Source organism: Zingiber officinale, chromosome 9A (genome assembly GCF_018446385.1).
Source record: "Zingiber officinale cultivar Zhangliang chromosome 9A, Zo_v1.1, whole genome shotgun sequence".
Taxonomy (NCBI): Eukaryota; Viridiplantae; Streptophyta; class Magnoliopsida; order Zingiberales; family Zingiberaceae; genus Zingiber; species Zingiber officinale.
The window spans coordinates 9,759,258-9,781,638 of record NC_056002.1 but is presented as its reverse complement, the minus strand read 5'-3'; the positions used below and the strand labels follow the sequence as shown (position 1 = coordinate 9,781,638).

The 22,381-nt window shown below is 34.8% G+C and overlaps 1 protein-coding gene across 1 annotated transcript; it reads left to right on the top strand.

Annotated features, from left to right (window-relative positions):
- Positions 1 to 2,464: 2,464 nt before the first annotated feature.
- Positions 2,465 to 21,550, top strand: LOC122021044 (probable L-ascorbate peroxidase 6, chloroplastic/mitochondrial). The gene is made up of 11 exons (XM_042579113.1): positions 2,465 to 2,728; positions 2,822 to 2,947; positions 4,320 to 4,440; positions 4,510 to 4,610; positions 4,737 to 4,824; positions 18,953 to 19,020; positions 19,102 to 19,188; positions 20,549 to 20,623; positions 20,697 to 20,774; positions 20,850 to 20,954; positions 21,338 to 21,550. Exons 1-11 carry the CDS (start codon positions 2,546 to 2,548, stop codon positions 21,410 to 21,412), a joined length of 1,107 nt encoding a protein of 368 aa, XP_042435047.1. The 5' UTR covers positions 2,465 to 2,545; the 3' UTR covers positions 21,413 to 21,550.
- The last annotated feature ends 831 nt before the right edge of the window (positions 21,551 to 22,381 follow it).

Genomic DNA, 22,381 nt, shown 5'->3' with positions numbered 1-22,381 from the left:
ATTATGGATGAATTCACTGCACACATTTCAAGATACAATACTATGGTCTATATTTTTTGTAGATAATATTATTTTGGTAGATGAAATATATGAAGGAGTAAATGCTAAACTGAAATTTTGGTGGAAAACACTTTCCAAAATGTTTTATGCTTAAGGGCAGCCCGGTGCACGAAGCTCCCGCTATGCGAGGTCCCGGGGAAGGATCCATTATACGCAGCCTTACCCTGCTTTTTGTAAGAGGATGTTTCTAAGATTCAAACCCGTGACCTTTTGGTCACAAAACAATAACTTTACTATTGCGCCAAGGCTCCCCTTCTCGTTTTATGCTTAGTAGAATAAAAATAAAATATATAGAATTTAAGTTTAGTAATATTAGACGTAATGAGATAATTGTTAAGATAGGAAATGACAAGTTACCTAGAATTGAGAGCTTTAAATATTTAGGATCATTTTTTAAAACGATGGAAGGATTGAGAGAGATGTCTTACATAGAATACAAGCAAGATGGTTGAAATGGAGGAGAACATCGAGTGTTTTATGTAATCGTAAAGTACCTCAAGACTTAAAGGAAAGTTCTACAAAATCTTAGTTAGACTGGTTATGTTATATAGAGCAGAATGTTGGCTTATGACTTGTGCACATGAGCAGAAAATGAGAGTTGTAAAGATCATGATGTTAAGATAAATGTGTAGACATATTGAGAAAGGACAGGATGAAAAATGAGAGCATTAGAGAGAAAGTCGAAATTATATTTATTGAGGAAAAACTCCAAGAGATTCATTTAAGATGGTATGGACATGTGCTTAAACAATCAATAAATACTCTAGTTAGACGTTGGAAACTATGACAAACATACATCAAACAAGGAAGACTAAGGGGGCGTTTGGTTTAGGGGAATAGGAGTGGAGAATGGAAATGGAAATCATTGATTGTCATTGTTAATGTTTGGATTATAGGAATAAGAATAAAAATAAGGGAATAAATCCTTGAAATTGGGTAATAACTCATTCCCATGTACCTCCCCTTCAATGAGCCATTACCCTATTTTCATCAATCAAAATATTCCCTTATTCCAAAAATACCCTTGACCTAAAACTAAAATTTTCTCCCTTAATATCAAATATCAAAATATATTTATTTATTTATACTTTCATATCACTTCTCTCTCCTTGTTCTCTCTCATCATATTTTATCTCTCATCATTTTATCACACACTTTCTCTCTCCTTAATATCTCCTATCATACTCTCTTTCCTCTTTTTTTCTTATTACAATTTCTCTCTCATCATACTTTCTCTCTCCTCAATCTCTTCCATCGCACTCTCTTCCTTCTTTTTTTTCATCATACTTTCTCTCTCATTATACTTTCTCTCTCCTCAATCTCTCCCATCATACTCTCTTTTATCTTTTTTTCTCATCACACTTTCGCTCTCATCACACTTTCTCTTACCTCAATCTCTCTTATCACACTCCTTCTTTTTTTTCCTCAACACACTTTCTCTCTCATCATACTTTCTCCCTTATCATTTTTTCTCATTACATTTTCTCTCTCTTCATCCTCTCTCATCATACTTTCTCTCACATCATATTTTCTCTCTCATCTTCTCTCATCATGCTCTCCCCTATCACACTTTTTTTTTCTCATTTTCTCTCATCACACTTTCTCTCTCTTCATTCTCTCTCATCATTCTCTTTCATCATATTTTTCTCTCATATTAATTTTCTCTCACATCTATTTTTTTTCTCTTATTTTCTTTTAAGGGTAAAAAAGAAAATTTTGATTTATTCCGATAGAAAATATACAACTAACCAAGCATTGCTTTTAATAGTGATATCCATGCTCATAATCATTCTCATTCCACAATACAATGATTTCCATTCCGATTCCTATTCTTAGGAAAGAACTAAACACCCCCTTAGTTAATAATAATAAAATAAGATAAAATTTATTAAGTATAGATGATAGATATAATAGGGGATAAAGTCTAATAGTAGAAAAAGATTTTTATAGTCGATCCTATCTAATGGGATAAGATTTAGTAGTTATTATAGTAGTAATAGTATATGATTATTTGACAGACTTATTTTCCTTATTTTTTTAAAAAATATTTTATAATTTTTCTATATATCCATATATGTCATATATGTTAAATAATATAATATCTCTTCCTTGCTTTATCTATTTTAATCAAATTTATTATTTAAAGAATATTTAAATTTAAAAAAAATATCTTAATTGTAAGTATTGTAATCCCATGTCTTGTTCCAATTGTTTCCTGCTCCTTTTCACCCTTATCATTTACCATTCCTTGCGCCCGACGGCACTAGGTAAGTGGCTGCAGTGTGAAACGCCCGTCGCAGAGGAATCAAAGACCTTGTTGAATGACGCGTGGCGATCTCCAATTGCTCCTTCTCTCGGCCCCACTCAAGTTCAAAAATAAAATGAGACGGTGGTCAACACTGGTGTGCCCTCTCTCCCCACGACCCGAAGCGCCAGAGTAGCCTCGAGCTCCGGTGATCGATCTATTTGGATTGGGACCCCGGCGATGGCGAAGCAGCTCTGTGCTCCCTCTTCCTCCTTCGGCCTCTTCCCCGCCGACTCCCAGCGAGCGGCGCTGCCTTACGCCGCCGCGGCTTCTAACCTTCCCTCCCCTCGCCTCCGCTGCTCCTTCCCCTCCTTCCGATCCTCTCCCTTTCTCGGTTCTGCTCCTTCCCCACTTCGTTTTCAGGTATGCTCTCTTACTTCTGAGCTCCGATCGCAAGGAATAGGAACGGTGTTTTGATTTTCGAGTTATGTGCCGTCGATCTGATGTATTTTCCAGAGGTCAGCGATCAACTCACACCGGGGTACGTCGGTCGTTTGCGCGGCTTCATATCCGGATCAACTGAGGGCCGCTAGGGAGGACATTAAGGAGCTTCTCAAGACAACCTTTTGTCATCCTATTCTGGTATTCTAGTTCGTTATATTGTAGTACTCTGTATTGTTTGTTAGATCCGGCTTCCAAGTTTTTGCGATGTGTTTTGAAGATAAGTGCTAAACACCTAAATATAAAATTAAAACATGATCATACCCATTAAGTCCCGTGAATTAGGTTGCAATTTCTGAAGTCAAAGTGAGGTTGGAATCCAGGAAGTGGATCCTTGAGATAGTTCACTGAGCAAACAGAGACTTCTGAAGGCAAGACGGAATCCATATGTCAGATGGCAAATAGAATATCTAGAGGCTCTACGTTACTGTCTTAGAGGTTAGGAGTGGCAATTTGTTGTATCATGTTAGTTTAGTTAAGTTATATGACAAAGTTATTAATATTTTTTAAAATAATTTATATCCACAACCAAGTTAATTCATATAAATTGTTTATATATTTGGATTGTGTCATGTCATTTTGGGTTGTCTTTGTTATTGCGTTGAGTTGGATTGCATTATCAGGTCATGTCTAAGATTACTAGTTCTAACTGTTCTTTTGGCGTCTTGAGAATGATGACCCATTAATATAAACTGAAGCAAAGAATAGTCTTTAGTTCAAACTTTTGTCATTATAAAATGCAGTCAGGCAGAAATGACAGTTACCATGGCATGGAGTATTGGATTCTTAGAAGCATAACTTTTAGTAATCAACGGTCCTCTTGGAATTTATCTAATCTAGTTGTAATTAAAAAATCATATTTTCTTCTTTCACCTCCATTTGTTTTGATGGTTGCTTTATGTTGTGAAAATATGAAAGAAGTCTTGGTGCTATGAAATATGATAGATGTGTGAACAATTTCTCTTATTATTAAAGTTTTCATTAACAATACTAATACAGTTGCTTTTCCATCTAATTTACAATTTTTAAGGTAATATATTGTGTGTTTCTGTAGGCAAATGCACGCTAGCCTGAAAATGTAACAACAAATTACTACAAGAAAAGTGTATATTAATAAAAAGAAACCCCCAATATTTAAGAATTTGCCACTAGAAATTTTGATGACAGTAATTTTATTATTAGATTTGTTGGTCTACCTCCTGTGGCTAAAACTATTAATGATAGTTTTAATTTGATTCATTATTGAATGTGACATTAGTCACTTTTCTATCATTAATAACAATCTATTTAGTATAATCACTAAATGATATAATAGTGTCAACATTTTATGATAAATTTTTCCATCATGTAAAAATAATCATTTTTCACTGGTTTGTTACTGAATGGTTTTAGTGACAATGTTTTTAATAGTATCTGTGGTTAGAACCTCATGCGTCAATGGTGCATTGTTCTTTATTATGGTAGATGCATTCGGCTGAATCAAGGTACAATGCCATGATTTTATGGTCTACAGGTACGTCTAGGATGGCATGATGCTGGCACATATGACAAGAACATTGAGGAGTGGCCACAATGTGGGGGGGCTAATGGTAGCTTGCGGTTTGAAATAGAGTTGAAGCATTCTGCCAATGCTGGTACTGAAGTTATTAAACAAAAATTCTAGATCTTTGTTGAATATGATGGTTACTGACTTCGTACTGCAGGTCTTGTAAATGCTCTAAAGCTTCTTCAGCCTATCAAGGAAAAGTATCTAGGCATTACATTTGCAGATTTGTTTCAATTAGCCAGTGCTACAGCCGTTGAGGTTGGTCTTTTTTATTTTCTGACTTAGTTCCTCCAAAACTTAGAATTCTTTTACAACCAACTTGTGTTTTATACTTTTTGCTGGAGAACTATTAGAACTAATATTGATTGACTCTTTGATTCTCAGGAGTCTGGTGGTCCTCATATCCCTATGAAGTATGGAAGGGTTGATGTCTCTGGACCTGAACAATGCCCTGACGAAGGAAGACTTCCTGGTTAGAGACCCATGCAAACTTGCTGATAGCAAGCAACTTATTTCTCAATTGATCTTTGCATATAATACTCACCATGACAAGATTTTGAGTGAAATATTATCTTCTTTTTGTGTGTTGAAATGTGTTTTTTTTGTTCATATGCACAAAAGTAGTTATCACTCCCATGTTCTAAAACAACAAAAAAGAGAAAATATTCTTAAACAAATAAGGTCTCAGATGTTTTGAAATGTTTCATTTTTTATTCATGCAATATATGACATTATTCTCTGAGTTTGCTTATGATAAAACATCTATAGAATTGAACACTTGAACATTTGATGTTTTGAAGTGTTTAGAAGTTTTTATATATGCAATATTTGACTTTATCAAAGGAGATTTATAGGGAATGATAATAATTGGAATTGATTTAGAAAAATTTCAAATTCATATTGAAATGATCGATGTATGGGTGGGATACAAAATTACAAGAATGTTAGCTTGTTTAAAATGATATTGGTGTTTTCTTCAATGAATTCTGAAAAATTAGCATACACCTACACCAGTTAGAGTTAGAATTTTATTATCAATTGTTATGTCAAAAGGATATTTACACATCTCTACAATGACATGATATTGTCCACTCTAGGCCTAAACCCTCATGGAGCAATGAGATAAAAAAAACCGCAACCTCTAACGCAAAAAAAGAGAAAGAGAGAAAGAAATCACATGGAGCAATGAGACAAAAACGCACAAAAAGGAGCAAACACGAGGAAGCAGAAGAAGAGGGAGAAGAGTTACCGTGGTTCGGCGGTGCGCCTACTCCAAAAAATAACCGAAGTTTTATTAGAATTCTTTCTACAGAAGAGAATCATATTCAATGATTCTCATAATCCAATAGGTTTACAATGATCCTCGTAAACAGTGCCTAACCCCAGACCAAATAAAATCGTAATAGAATTCTGTTATAAAAACCGCAGCAGAATTCTGTTATGAAAAACCGCAACAGAATTCTGTTATGAAAAACCGCAACAGAATTCTATTATGAAAAACCGCAACAGAATTCTGTTATGAAAAACCGCAACAGAATTCTGTTATGAAAAACCGCAACAGAATTCTATTATGAAAAACCGCAACAGAATTCTATTATGAAAAACCGCAACAGAATTTTGTTATGAAAAATTGTAATAGAATTCTATTACGGAAAAACCTTAACAGATTTTTCTTTGATGACACTATTGCATTGGCCTTCATCTAAATATGAGTCACCCGTCAACAATTTCCACCTTGGTGAATATTCATCCCTTTGAAGAACACGAGTATCTGAACAAAACTCCATTTGGATCTCTGGGTCTGGGCTTCCTTTCTTTAGCATCTAGAGATATGGATCAAGTTCAAGCAATACTTGAACTTCTCTGTGGTCACTGGCTTTGTCAGCATGTTTGCAGTGTGAACCTTCTCAAGTTGAATTTCCTCGAAAGCAATCAACTCTCTGATCTTGTGAAACATCACATCAATATGCTTGGTTCTCCCATAATACACCTGATTTTTCGTTAAATAGATATCACTCTGACTATCACATAATAATTTGACTCCATCTTGCTGAACGCCTAATTCTCTGACCAACCCTGTAAGCCATAAATAAAGCTTCCTTCGCTGCCTCTGCTGTTGCCATGTACTCCGACTCCGTAGTAGGCAATGCAACAATAGATTGTATCATAGATTTCCAACAGATAGGTCCTCTTGTCATAGTGAACATGTATCCTGTAGTAGACATCCTGTCATCTAAATCTCCTGCATAGTCTGTATCTACATACCCAGCAACTGAAGGATCTTCCGGTTGTCTACTGAACATGATGTCATAATCAGTTGTATTTCTCAAGTATCTTAAAATCCACTTCATTGCATCTCAATGTGGCCGACTAGGATTTGAGAGAAATTTGCTCTGGTCTTGTGTAAATTATGGCATACATCAGACAACCAATTGCACCGTCATAAGGAACCTTTAACATCTCTTAGATCTCGTCATCCGTCTTTGGACAATATGTACTGAATAACTTGGCGCACTCACCAACTTTGTATTTTTCATGTTAAACCTATTCAACACCTTCTCTACATAGCTACGTTGAGACAACCATAATCTCCCTGCAGCTGTGAATCTCCATTCCAAGAATCTTTTTGGCCTCTCCCAAATCTTTCATGTCAAATTCCTTGCTCAGTAGCTTCTTCAATTTATCGACCTCTTTCATCTTTTTCGCAATAATGAACATGTCATCTACGTATAGTAGTAAGAAAATCAGTGGTTCATCTTCAAGACTCTTCACATATATGCAGCAATCATACTCACATCTCCTATATCCGTTTTGAATTATGTATGAATCAAAACATTTGTACTATTGCCTAAGAGATTGTTTCAATTCATAGAGTTATTTCTTCAACTTGCAAACCAACTGCTCTTGTCTGGACTGACTAAATCCCTCATGTTGTAACATAAAAATCTGCTCCTCAAAATTTCCATGAAAAAATGTCTTCACATCCATTTGCTCTAGCTGCAAATCGTGATGCAATATCAAAGCCAACACCGCTCTAATTGATGTATGTCTTACTACTGGAGAGAAAATTTCTTCATAGTCAATTCCCTTTCTCTGTGAATACCCCTTTGCTACCAATTGAGCCTTGAACTTCACTTCTTGTCACTCTCACATTGTTTCTTTCTTCTTGAATATATAGCTCTCTTTCCTTCAGGAAGTTCTACTAGATCCCACGTTTGATTCTTCTCAACAAAATTTCTCCTCCGACATAGCACCCGTCCACTTGTCCTTTTCAGAGATGTGTATCGCTTCCTGGAAAGATGTAGAGTTTCCTCTACTAGTGATAAGCACATAAGATACCAAGTTTTCGAATCCGTATATGGTGGTGGTTTTACGACTCATCTCGATCTACCATCCGCTATAGTGCGATGCTCTGTGTGCTCTGAGAGTTAGAATCATTGGAGTCATGAGTCTCTAGTTCCACCTGCACAACATCTTTCTCCATGTTGCTTTGTTATATTTCCTTTCCTTCTTCTTGAGTATATCCTTTTCATCAAACACCACATCTCTTAATCAAAGTCTCACGTTGGAAAGGTTTGGAAAAGATCATGCATTTAAAAGGATGTAAGATATCTCCATTGGCATGAGACCTTTTGCGTAGAGTCCAAGAGTAAAATCATGAGGGCTTAGGTCTAGAGTGGATAATATCTTGTCATTGTGGAGATATGTGAACATCTTTTGGACACAACAAATGGTATCAGTCATGGTCCAGACCAGATGTCATGTGGGGTGACTTTGAACAAAATTGCGGGAGCCCAGAGCAAGTCAAGAATGACCGAATGCTCGCGGGGAGATCCGGAGCATGTCAAGAGTGATCGGATGCTCGCAGGGAGACCCAGAGCGGGTCATGGTGATCGGATGCTTACGGGGAAGGCCCGGAGCAGTTCAAGAGTGATCGGATGCTCGCGGGGAGGTCCAAACTATGAGAATAATGATGGTCTTTCGTTTGAGGGAAAGATTGTTGGGATTCAATCAAAGTCTCACATTGGAAAGATTTGAAAAAAAATCATGGGTTTAAAAGAATATAAGATATCTCCATTGATATGAGGCCTTTTGGATAGAGCCTAAGAGCAAAATCACGAGGGCTTAGGCTTAGAGTGGATAATATCATGTCATTGTGGAGATATGTAAACATTCTTTGGACACAACACCAATCTTATAGTTGATGTTTAGATGTTTCGGGGTGGTTTGGTTTGGTTTGGTTTACCTAGTTGTTCAACACACTTGACTAAAGTATTGAGACTAAAGTGATGTGGTTCGATTGCCACTCGACCTATAGAATCAATAGTAGGTAGGGAACTAGTGATAGCACTCAGCGGTCAAATGAAACTGACTAGAAAGCTTAGACATGTATTAGAGACATTACTTTTGGCTTGATATGTTACTTGGCTGCTTATAGTGAATATGGCCTCACTTCTTCCTCTTTAGAGGTTGTGGCCAAACCCATAACTTGGTGTACAGGTAGGGATACAACGTTGCACTCCTTTGACAAGAGCATTTAATGCAACAATGTGGATCATATTAAATAAGAGGGTAGTTCTATGAGGGTAGGACATAATTTTTATTGAAGCCCTAGCCATCGAGGGTTGTTCATGATTTGTGAATGATACGTTCATTGTTCATCCTCTGCTTCACTAGGTTCTATATTAGTAGTGACTCAGTGAGACCCTCCTAGCACCAATGTTAATGGTTTAGTTTGAGGAGTGTTTTGGTTTGTTTGGTCTTAGTAATTTGATGAGAAAGCAGTTCAGTTGAGTTGCAAATCAATTGAAAGGATTGCATTTGAGAGGATGTGATCCAACTCCCTCTTTACCCACAAAATCAATTGTGGGTGAGGGCCTAATGATGGCATTCTATAGCTAATGTCAACCATGTAGGGAGGTAAGGAATCTTAGTCATGTGCAGTAGAGACATTACCTCGGACTGGAATTTTGCTTGCTTTTTCATAGGATCTGATGGTTTGGCTTCATTGCTCTCTCTTCGGATGGCTGGCATAGCAAGTCTCATGGCACGACATGTGAAGAAACACCACTTCATCCTTGTTTAGCCATGGCATTTGATGTAACTCAATAGATCACACTAAATGTGAGGTTGTCCATCATATTTATGTGTTCTGCACCAGGAGATCTCTCTCCTTAGTGGGTGCCCACTAGTCATGGATCTTGTTGGTCAAAGGGCCACTTGCCCACGAAGGTTCCATTAGCTAATGCCCCTAGAAGGTGCCGATTGCTTTGCCATTGAAAGGAGAGTTGAGTGTTGTAGTGTTGGTTGCTACTCGGAAAACCTAGAAGTTCCACTGTACAAAAATTTTGTACAAAGGTCTGAACCTTTTCCTAGCTACCATGTGTTCTTTTAAATTAAATTTTGGATCGCCTGCGGAACTTAACACGTTCGTTCTTTTAGGTTTTGACTTGGGTCTCCTGCGGAACTTAACACGTTCGACCCAAATCACCTTAAGTTATTAATTCCATTAAATATTAATTTCCATAATTGGTTCCCAGTACTGACGTGGCGAGGCACATGACCTTCTTGGATATGGGAGCAACCACCACCGACTAGACAAAACCTTTTATGAAAAACTAATATTTAATTTCCTAAAATAACTTTAGGTTAACCGAAAAGAACAATCAAATCACAAGGGGAAAAAAACAAAAGAACACAACATCGAAAAACATATTCGAAATACTAGAATCGCATGCCTCTTGTATTTGGTATTATTTCCAAAAATAACTAGTATGATGCGGAAAGAAAAATTACTAGTTATACCTTTTAGAAAGACCTCTTGATCTTCTACCGTATTCCTCTTCTAACCTCGGACGTTGTGTGGGCAACGATCTTCCGAGATGAGAAACCACCAAAACACCTTCTTTTCCTTTCTTCAAATTTCGGCCAAGCACAAAGCTTCCAAAAGATGAAGATCTTTTCCACCAACCAAGCTCCAAGGGATGTAAGCTTTCTCTCCTTCTTCCTCAAGCTAGATCCGGCCACCTAAAACTCCATGAGCATGAAGAGGTTCGGCCACAAAGAGAAGAAGAAGAGAAGAAGAAAGCCACACCACCAAGGAAAAGAGAGAAAATAGAATAGAGTCCTTAGCCTTGAAGCCTCCTCACCCCCTCTTTTATAATCCTTGGTCTCGCAAATAAGGAAAATTTAATAAAACTTCCTTAATTCTTTTGCTGAAAAGGAAAAATTTATTTAATTAAAATAATTTTCTTCTCCAATTTATTTGACTATAAAATTTCCAAGCAAATAAAATTTTAAACACAAATTAAAACTTCCTTATTTGCTTAAAATTTATAAAATTTTTCCAATAATTTTATCCTTTCATGGTTGGTTTATAAAAGGAAATTTAATAAATTAAAATCTTTCTTTAAACATGTGGATAAAAGAAAGTTATCTCTAAAATTAAAATCTCTTTTAATCTACAAATAAGGAAAGATATCAAATCTTTTCTTAATCTTTTATAGAAACTTATAAAAGAGAATATTTAATTTTAAACTCTATTTTAAATCATGAACATGGTTAAAAGGAAAGTTTTCTTAAAATTTAAAATCCTCCTTTAATCAACAAATAAGGAAAGATTTCAAATTTTAAACTCTCTTTAAACATGTAGATGATTTACAAATAAAGAAAGTTTTACCAAAATTAAAACCATCCTTTTAAACTACAATAAGGAAAGAGATTAATCTCTTCTCTTAATCTTTGTAGAAAGTTATAAAAGGAAATTTTAATTTTAAACTCTCTTTAAAATCATGATATCCACATAAGAAATAATTTTAATAAAAATCCTTTTAATATTCAGTGGTAGGCCACCCAAGCTTGGGACCGACTTTGGCCACCTACACGACTCATCCATTGATCTTGGCCGCTTGGGTTCCAAGCTGGCTTGGCGGACGGGTAAGAAGGTGGGTATCGGTGGGTATAAATCTCTATATACTAGAGGCTACGATAGGGACCGAGAGGAGGAATTGGTTTTGGTCTCCAGTAAATTAAGCATCCCGTGTTCGCCAACACACAACTTAATTTCATCAATAATAATTCATTCCACTAAAGAACTATTATCGAACTACCGCACCAATCTCAAATTACATTTGGGCTCCTTCTTATTATGAGTGTGTTAGTCTCCTGTGTTTAAGATAACAATGTCCACTAATTAAGTAAGTTCCGACAACTCACTTAATTAATATCTAGCTCCAAAAGTAGTACCACTCAACTTCAGACTAAGTCCACTGCGGGGTTTAATATGACAATCCTTATGAGCTCCTATTGGGGACATTCTCAACCAAGATCACTAGGAGATAGTTTCCTATAATCAACAACACACACTATAAGTGATATCATTTCCCAACTTATCGCTTATTGATTTATCGAAATAAGTCTCACCCATCGATAAATTAAAGAAATAAATATCAAATATATGTGCTTGTTATTATATTAGGATTAAGAGCACTTCCATAATAATCGAGGTCTTTGTTCCTTATAAAGTCAAGATAAAAGGAACGACCTCAAATGGTCCTACTCAATACACTCAATACATCTTAGTGTAATTATATAGTTAAGATAAACTAATAACTAATTACACTACGACCTTCCAAATGGTTTGTTCCTTTCCATCTCGGTCGTGAGCCACTGCTTATAATTTATAAGGAACCGATAACACGATCTTCATGTGACACCACACACCACGTTATCTGACAATATAAATTAATTGAGCAACTACATTTATCATAAATGTAGACATTTGACCGATGTGATTCTTATTTCTAGATAAATGTTTATACAAAAGCTAGGCTTTTAGTATACACTCTAACAATTTCCCACTTATACTAAAAGACTGTACTGCCATAAACATCTGATTCCCAACCTTTCAAAAGCTCTTGCCTTAAGGACCTTAGGTTATCATCTGAAGCAATCTGGTGACAACTTCTCCTCGTTATACGATTTCTCGTATTGGGTAGTACTTGCGCTATCAGTGTTTACTTGCCTTATAGACTTATGGTTTCTTCGAGTTTGTTCTTGCACCATTATTATTACAATAAATTGTAATAATCTTTGACAAACTAGAAATCATATCTAAGTCTATCTTGAGGTAATTAAGTCATTCAACTTTTATGGCTACCTCAGAGGCTTGCCATATACTTCTATGGTAGAGTCCAGAAAAACACCTATGCTTATCACTCTTCCATAGTTATGACTTTTCCTCTAAAGTAAACCAAAACCCCGAGGTCGACTTATTATCATTCCTATCCGATTGAAGTCAAAATCACAGAACCCAGGGGACCAAATTAATCGCTTGTAAGCTAGCATATAATCTCTGGCGCCTCTAAGGTACTTTAATATATGTTTTATCGCAATGTCCTTGTCAGGGTTACTTTGATATCTGCTAACTATGCCTTGCAAAACAGATTCGATCTCGTGCATAGATACATTAGGTTATCTAGCCAAGCATAAAGAATCGCCTCGTGTCCTCAATCTCCTTTGATGTCGTGGAGACATCTCTTTAGATAAAGACACTCCACGCTTAAAAGGTAAAAAACCTTCGAGGAGTTTTGCATGCTTAAAGCGAGCAAGGATTTTCCGATGTATCAAGCTTGGGATAAGTAAAATATATTTTTCTTCGATCCCTTATTACTTTGATCTAAAAATATATACATTCTCCCAAGTCCTTTATATCGAATTATTTGGACAACCATACCCACTTTTGACAACATTTTGATATTGTTTCCAACTACTAAAAATGTTATCTACGTATAATAGAAATACCACCACGTTTCCATCACACCTTTTGTGTACAGAGACTTATCCGTTTACTCAATAAATCCATAGTCCGGATTACTTTGATAAACCGGATATTCCAAGACTGAAGCTTTGCCTCAGTCCGTCGATTGAGCTTACAAGACGCTCTTTGCGATGAACCCTTCGGTTGCTTTATATGGATGCTTTCATCAAGACTTCCATTAAGGAATCTTGTCTTGACATCCAGCAATAGATAAAAAATCCGGATAGACTTAAGCATACCAGTGAAAAGTTTCCTTTTCATCAAGCCTTACTTGAAAGTTACTACCTTCCTTTCTATCCCTCTTTTCCTATTATAGACCTTTTTACACCCAAAGGCTTTTACACCATTGGTGGTTCTACAAGCTTCCAGATTTTATTAGAATACATATATTCTAATTACATTATTCATTACTCTTTGCCAAGATATTGCATCTTTATCTTGGAGTGTTTCATTATATGTCCGGAGATCGGGTTCATGTCCTCAGGGATCGAGTCCAAAACTCTCCCAAAACATGAATCTTTTAGGTCGCTTAACAACCTCCCAGCGACAAGGCACTTTCTTCATTGTGTATCATTTGTGATACGTGTTGCAGATTTCCTTGTGGTATCTCATCTTATACGGTTATATTAGACGTGCCTTTATTACTTCCTTAAGAACAAATTTTCTTATGGGCACGTGGTTTATTACATAGTCCTTTTCTAAAAATCGGTCGTTGATGCTGACCTTCGATTTTAAGACTATAAACCTACTTTCATTTCACTAGATAACCCACAAACAAGTGAATTCTCGTCCAACTTATCATTGTCTGCTGGACTACCTGAATCCGAATATGCTTCGAAATAGGCTTACGCCTATTCAGCAATTCTATATGAGTAGAGAGTTCTGACTATAGAAGGTACTATATTCACTCCCGTTTCCCGAGTATATCCTTGAAATGATTTTGATATTATTCTTAATAACTCATCAATCTACTTATTTCCATAAGAGTCCTATACCTTCCTTTTCCTACACCATTCTGTTGGGGTGTACCAGGTGCAGTTAGTTGGGATTGAATCCCTACTTCTGATAAATGACTCCTAAATTCTCCCAAGAGATACTTGCCACTACGATCTTACCGTAGTGTCTTGATACTTTTACTTTGTCGTTTCTCCACATCAGCCTCGTACTCTTTGAACTAATCAAAGCATTTAGACTTGCGGCACATCAAGTAAATATATCCGTATCTCAAATAGTTGTCTATAAAATAGATGAAATATTTGAAATAACCTCTTGCCTGGATGCTCATAGGATCACATAAATTAGAATGAACCAATTCCAATATATCTTTGACTCCATACCCCTTAGACTTAAAAGCTTCTTGGTTATTTTTCCTTCCAAGTAAGACTCATAGGTTGGAAAGATTTCCACTACTAATGAACCCAAAAGTTCATCAGCTACCAATGAATCCTACTCAAGTTAATATAACCTAGCCTTAGAAGCCAAAGATATAATTGGTTCATTTTCGAAGGTTACTTTCTCTTTAGAAGATGTGTTACTAATTTCCATTTGTTGCATCGTGAGATTTATTGGATTTATAAATTGTCATCCAACGTACCAGAACAGATAACTTCCCTCTTTTTCTTAATAACAACTTTGTTATTTAAAAGAGGCAGAATATCAAGTTCTTTGAATAGTTTAGAAACTGAAAACTAGTTCTTTCTAAACTTGGTGCACAAAGACAATTACTCAAAAATCCATGTTTTATTCTTATCAAAAGATAAACATCTCTCATCGCAATGACTACCATTTTACAAGAATGTAGGCGGTGTCTTAATTTTCATTTAGTTACGGGTTTCCGGAACCCTGAATGAATTGCGGACGTGATTAATGGCATCTGTATCTACACCAGGTTCGGTAGATAACACCACTAAACATGTTTGACTAATGAATTAAATACACCTATATTGTTCTTGGTTCAAAAGACATCTACCTTAATGTCCAAGTCCTATTTCCAATCATTACAATTGGGATTACTAAGTCTTTCTTATAGTATGACTACTTGGGGATCGAACATTTTAAATCCTAAGAATCACAAAAATACTTGGTCGAAGATCAACTCCTTAAAATCCCATGAATTTTGTATGCCATGATAGTGTGGACGATACAAAATCGAAGAGGAGATTTTATTCATTAATTTTATTATCTCGTCAACTTTACTTTATGATGAATAAAATTAATAGTTGATCCGTCTTTGATCAAATATTTGGTCAAAACTTTGAATTTAAAAAATATTGATTCCTCAAACAATATTATTTAAATTCACCTCAAACACCGTGAATTTTGCATGCCACGTTAGTGTGGACGATACAAATTCAACATTTGTAAAAGGAGGGTTTTAACCCATTAATTTTATTATCTTGTCAACCTAACTTTTGTGAAAATAAAATTAATAGTTCAGTATCATTCGTCACACAAATAATAGCGATGACTTCGATGGGAGGATACTATTAGATGTATGCAAGTGTATACCATTACTTGACACTAAGTCCATTAATAAGATTGTGCCCTTCGTTGGGGAAGATCACACGCCTAATTAACTTCCTATAGTCATCCAAAATGGAAGTCTGTTCCAGTGATCCACAAACAAGCTCATCCGTTATGGAGGAAGGCACTCGAGCCAACGCAAGCTTGTTTGCATCACTTACAAACCAGTAATGGAGACCATGGGATTTACTTAAAAATCCCTCTCCCACTTAGTTATTTATAAATGAGGAATTTTAACTATGCTAGCCTACTAAATATGTAAACTAACATGCACACACAGCACAATATAAAAGCAATAAATAGAAAATCTAATTTTCAACTATTATGGCTTTTATCTCTTGTTTTCCTCCGTGTGTTGTCATCCCAAGCTGCTGCCATATTTGGCCACCGCCACCGGGTTTAGCTGTCGCATCCATCTTGCTCCTAGTTCCGTTCCGCCACATGGTTGCTACTCGGAAAACCTAGAGGTTCTACTGTACAAAAATTTTGTACAAAGGTCTGAACCTTTTCCTAGCTACCATATGTTCTTTTAAATTAAATTTTGGATCGCCTGCGGAACTTAACACGTTTGATCCAAAACTTAATCTATTCGTTCTTTTAGGTTTTGACTTGAGTCTCCTGCGGAACTTAACACGTTCGACCCAAATCACCTTAAGTTATTAATTCCATTAAATATTAATTTCCATAATTGGTTCTCAGTACTGACGTGGCGAGGCACATGACCTTCTTGGATATGGGAGCAACCACCACCGACTAGGCAAAACCTTTTATGGAAAGCTATTATTTAATTTCCTAAAATAACTTTAGGTTAACCGAAAAGAACAATTAAATCACAAGGGAAAAAAAACAAAAGAACACAACATCGAAAAACATATTCGAAATACTAGAATCACATGCCTCTTGTATTTGGTCTAGTATGATGCGGAAAGAAAAATTACTAGTTATACCTTTTAGAAAGACCTCTTGATCTTCTACCGTATTCCTCTTCTAACCTCGGACGTTGTGTGGGCAACGATCTTCCGAGATGAGAAACCACCAAAACACCTTCTTTTCCTTTCTTCAAATTTCGGCCAAGCACAAAGCTTCCAAAAGATGAAGATCTTTTCCACCAACCAAGCTCCAAGGGATGTAAGCTTTCTCTCCTTCTTCCTCAAGCTAGATCCGGCCACCAATTAAAACTCCATGAGCATGAAGAGGTTCGGCCACAAAGAGAAGAAGAAGAGAAGAAGAAAGGGCCGGCCACACCACCAAGGAAAAGAGAGAGAAAAATAGAATAGAGTCCTTAGCAAATAAGGAAAATTTAATAAAACTTTCTTAATTCTTTTGCCATTGAAAAGGAAAATTTATTTAATTAAAAATAATTTTCTTCTCAATTTATTGGCCGGCCACTAATAAAATTTCCAAGCAAATAAAATTTTAAACACAAATTAAAACTTCCTTATTTGCTTCCGAAAATTTATAAAATTTCTCCAATAATTTTTATCCCTTCATGGTTGGTTTATAAAAAGGAAATTTAATAAATTAAAATCTTTCTTTTAAACATGTGAATAAAAAGAAAGTTATCTCTAAAAATTAAAATCTCTTTTAATCTACAAATAAGGAAAGATATCAAATCTTTTCTTAATCTTTTGTAGAAACTTATAAAAGAGAATATTTAATTTTAAACTCTATTTTAAATCATGAACATGGTTAAAAAAGAAAAGTTTTCTTAAAATTTAAAATCCTCCTTTAATCAACAAATAAGGAAAGATTTCAAATTTTAAACTCTCTTTTAAACATGTAGATGATTTACAAATAAGGAAAGTTTTTACCAAAAATTAAAACCATCCTTTTAAACTACAAATAAGGAAAGAGATTAATCTCTTCTCTTAATCTTGTGTAGAAAGTTATAAAAGGAAATTTTTAATTTTTAAACTCTCTTTTAAAATCATGATATCCACATAAGAAATAATTTTAATAAAAATCCTTTTTAATATTCTAGTGGCCGACCACCTAAGCTTGGGACCCAAGCTTTGGCCACCCACCAACTTGACTCATCCACTTGATCTTGGCCAGCCCTAGCTTCCAAGCTAGCTTGGCCGGCCCCATTGGACGGGTAAGAAGGTGGGTATGCGGTGGGTATAAATCTCTATATACTAGAGGCTACGATAGGGACCGAGAGGAGGAATTGGTTTTGGTCTCCCGATGAAATTAAGCATCCCGTGTTCGCCCGAACACACAACTTAATTTCATAATAATTCATTCCACTAAAGAACTATTATTGAACTACCGCACCAATCTCAAATTACATTTGGGCTCCTTCTTATTATGAGTGTGTTAGTCTCCTGTGTTTAAGATAACAATGTCCACTAATTAAGTAAGTTCGACAACTCACTTAATTAATATCTAGCTCCAAAGTAGTACCACTCAACTTCATCGGCATGTCCACTTGCAGGGTTTAATATGACAATCCTTATGAGCTCCTATTGGGGACATTCTCAGCCTAGATCACTAGGACATAGTTTCCTTCTATAATCAACAACACACACTATAAGTGATATCATTTCCCAACTTATCGGGCTTATTGATTTATCGAAATAAGTCTCACCCATTGATAAATTAAAGAAATAAATATCAAATATATGTGCTTGTTATTATATTAGGATTAAGTGCACACACTTCCATAATAACTGAGGTCTTTGTTCCTTCATAAAGTCAGTATAAAAGGAACGACCTCAAATGGTCCTACTCAATACACTCTAAGTGTACTAGTGTAATTATATAGTTAAGATAAACTAATAACTAATTACACTACGACCTTCCAATGGTTTGTTCCTTTCCATCTTGGTCGTGAGCTACTGTTTATAATTTATAAGGAACCGATAACATGATCTTCTGTGTGTGACACCACACACCATGTTATCTACAATATAAATTAATTGAGCAACTACATTTATCATAAATGTAGACATTTGACCAATATGATTCTTATTTCTAGATAAATGTTTATACCAAAAGCTAGGCTTTTAGTATACACTCTAACATGTAGGTCCAACCAGGAGTTGGCTCCTCTAAACTGAGGTCACTTGGAGTGAGATCATTAGTTTTCTTTTAGCGCAATCACTTTGCATAAATTGATAATGACATATTTGATTTTCCATAGGTGCTTTCAAATAAGACTGGCATGTCTCCTCGTCTGTGAAAATTTGTATTACAATCCTTCTATGTCCCTGTTGGATATTTGTTTTCTCACTTATTCCACTTCTATTTTTTTTATCAGATGCTGGTCCTCCTTCACCTGCTGATCATTTACGGAGTGTATTCTACAGAATGGGCTTGGATGATAAGGTTTTGTCATAATGTTTTCAACTAAATATGATTTCATAGTTAATATAACTTTGCCTAAAATCCTCTGTTTCCTTGATTTAGGAGATTGTTGCCTTGTCCGGTGCACATACGCTTGGTAGATCCAGACCAGAACGCAGTGGCTGGGGAAAAGCAGAAACTAAGTATACAGTAAGTCATCTGTTTGTTTCATATCATTAAACCATATAAATAAAACATTAAATTTTCTAGAGTAGAATACCCTTTCTTTTCCAACTCAAGCTCCAATTAAACTATATATAAGGCTAATAAATGTTGAGAATTTGAACATTTTCTCAATTCAAATCACTTTATGATACCTAATAAAAATATATTATCTTGCATAAACAAGTTGCCTGTTGCCCTGTTTTTTTAACTAATCAAGAAAAATGAAAAGAAAAAACTGAGTGTTGAAGCTAGTCTTCATAGCATCCTGATATCAACTCATTGGCTATTTTTGTCTAGGCAGTTCCAAAAATTGCAAACTAAGTCAAAAAATAAATTATCATGTAACTTTGTGTTATGAAACTCTTATTTTTGCAAATTTGAGATGGTATGTGGAAATTTTAAAATGTCAGGTACACTTTGTTGTGTTGTTTTTATTACCAAAGGCTTGACTCTCTAGTTTAAGCTTGTCGGCTATCTTGTTCTTTTGAAAAAGTAATTAATTTGCAAGAAAACATACATTGTAATTTCTTCAAGCTCTTTAATCGACCCATTCTTTTTTACATAAAAAATGGTATATGCTCTTTTTATTATTATTATTTTTTGCTTAGTTTAATTTATGTGATTGTAACTGTTCTTGGTATCTTATCTATTTTTCTGAAAAAAAAAATATCTGAATTAGTTTTGTGTTCTCTCTTTTTTTAACTTTTCTAAAATAAGATATATAGTAAGATAAAAAAGAGGGATCCGTTAATAATGATAAAATAAGATAAAATTTATTTAAATATAGATGATGATATAGTAGTGGATAAGTCAAATGGCATAGAGGGATTCATGTAGCCTACCCATCTAGTGGAATAAAATTTAGTTGGTGTTGATCTCAGGTGTCCAAATTTAATTGCACAATTTTCAGAATTTTTTCCCAAACAATCCAGCTTTATTTCTTGCCTTGCTATGTGATATATGTAGTGTCAACTGGACTTCCTATGTAGCCGCTAAGTAATGTTGCCAAGACACTAATTTTACAAATTTGAAAATGTTCAAATTTCTGGTTTAATTTTGTTTAAAAATTTACGGATATTTTAGGCAGTGTTCTTGTCTCAACTTGTGTATCGATAGTGCATTTTTTCTGTAATTGTCTTCATATTTTTTATGAAAACATTTCTTTCCCGTTCTACCTCTCTTCTACAAGTGTCACGATCTTTCTGTTCGCTCTACCTTGTGACTGAAAGCATAACATTTTCTTTCCATTACCATACATGGTGTCATATCTCCATGTTGAGATCATGGAGATATATAGTAAATGTGATTTAATTTTTTCAATTATGGTATATTGCGTTGCTTGCAGAAAGCTGGACCTGGTGCACCTGGTGGACAATCATGGACAGTACTGTGGTTAAAATTCGACAATAGTTACTTCAAAGTAAGTTCATTTTCTATTCCTTCTTAGTAGCTATAATATATTAAACAGAGTTTTACTTGGAAAATCCTTATAGGACATCAAAAAACGAAAAAATGAAGATCTGTTGGTCCTACCCACAGATGCTGCTCTATTTGAAGACCCACAGTTTAAGGTAAACAAATTAAGATGTTATTTCCACTCTAAAACGATCCAGAACAACCCAACCTTACGATACACACAATCACAGGTCTACGCTGAGAATTATGCAGAGGATCAAGATGTTTTTTTCAAAGATTATGCTGCAGCCCATGCAAAACTGAGCAACTTAGGTGCCAAATTTGACCCTCCAGAGGTAACATTTTGCCCTATTAAAGGTTTTCATCTAAATACACACTTGTCACTATAAAATGCCATACTACATGTGTCCTAAATCCATAATTTATGTTATTTTCACTATCTCTGTCAATTTAAAATTAGATGATTATATTTGTTTTAAGTTAGTTGTGCACCTAGAATATCGTTATCCTTGACAAACCCAGGTCACCTCAAGTAACAAAGAAATATAATACATCAAAACGAAGTATAGTCATAGATCCAAGTTACAGGAACATTTAAAGTGAAATTTAATGATCAACTAAATTAAGATTCAAGGTGACATTTATGCAAAGTGAATGTAGATCAGTAGATGTATATACATGTATATAGCACTTGTAATTAGATAAACTTTCATTTCAGGGGATCATAATTGACGATGACTCAAATGTAGCACCAGAGCATTTTGCTGCAGCGGAGCATTCTCCTAGTGAATAATAGGTGCTCAGCTGCAAAATTCATCAAGTGACAGTTTTTAGACGTCTACAACTGTTGGAGAAATAAATTGCATTCGATCACCAACTGAATTATGTATGAGTTTCCGAAACGTTGGCGTAATTTAATATTTTCTGCGCACGTCGGGATAATCTTTATTGATAGCTCCAGCCTCAGGCTAACAATGAAGAAAACGTGGAAGCGAAAAAAATATCATTTTTAAAAAATGATTCATTCTATTAATTATTTAGAATCTTATTAAAAATTCAATTTAAAGTTAATGATATGCAAATTTATCAAAACTCAATTGAATCCTAAAATGGAAATGTGTAATTATCTTAATAAATATTAAAAATACTAAAATTTAAAATTAATTTTTAATAGATTTAATATAAATCTAGAATATTATTATTCACAGGCATTTAGGCTTAGCAATATCATTATTTTTTAACAATAAAAAAACATTAATTATTATTAGTCAATTTATGCTCACTTTTTTACAGTATGAAATATGTTATATAATTCTTAAATATCCTAAGTAAAACAAAATACATTTTTTTCAGAATTTTATTTAAATCGACTAAATTTTAATTTCGATCGAAACTTCATTGAATATCAAAATATATTGTATAATTCTTTAGAATTATATTGGTATTTATAAATTGTACTAATTTTTTCTTAACAAAAATTAAACACTAAACTAATTATATAACTACCGGATTATTATATATAGATGAAAGATACCACCTTTTATTCTACGCATAAATCACCCTCCGTTTTGACATTCTCCTATTCATGCATTTTTACTATTTTTTTTTTCTTTTTTGCTCGAACCATAACACCTATAGTGATTGTTCCTCCATACTTAAATTCTTGGATCCACCATTACAAACAACCATTAATAACTCCAGAAACATTTTAAAAAAAAAAATCCAGCATTGTCGCTAATGATTTCCGATTCATATACCACGT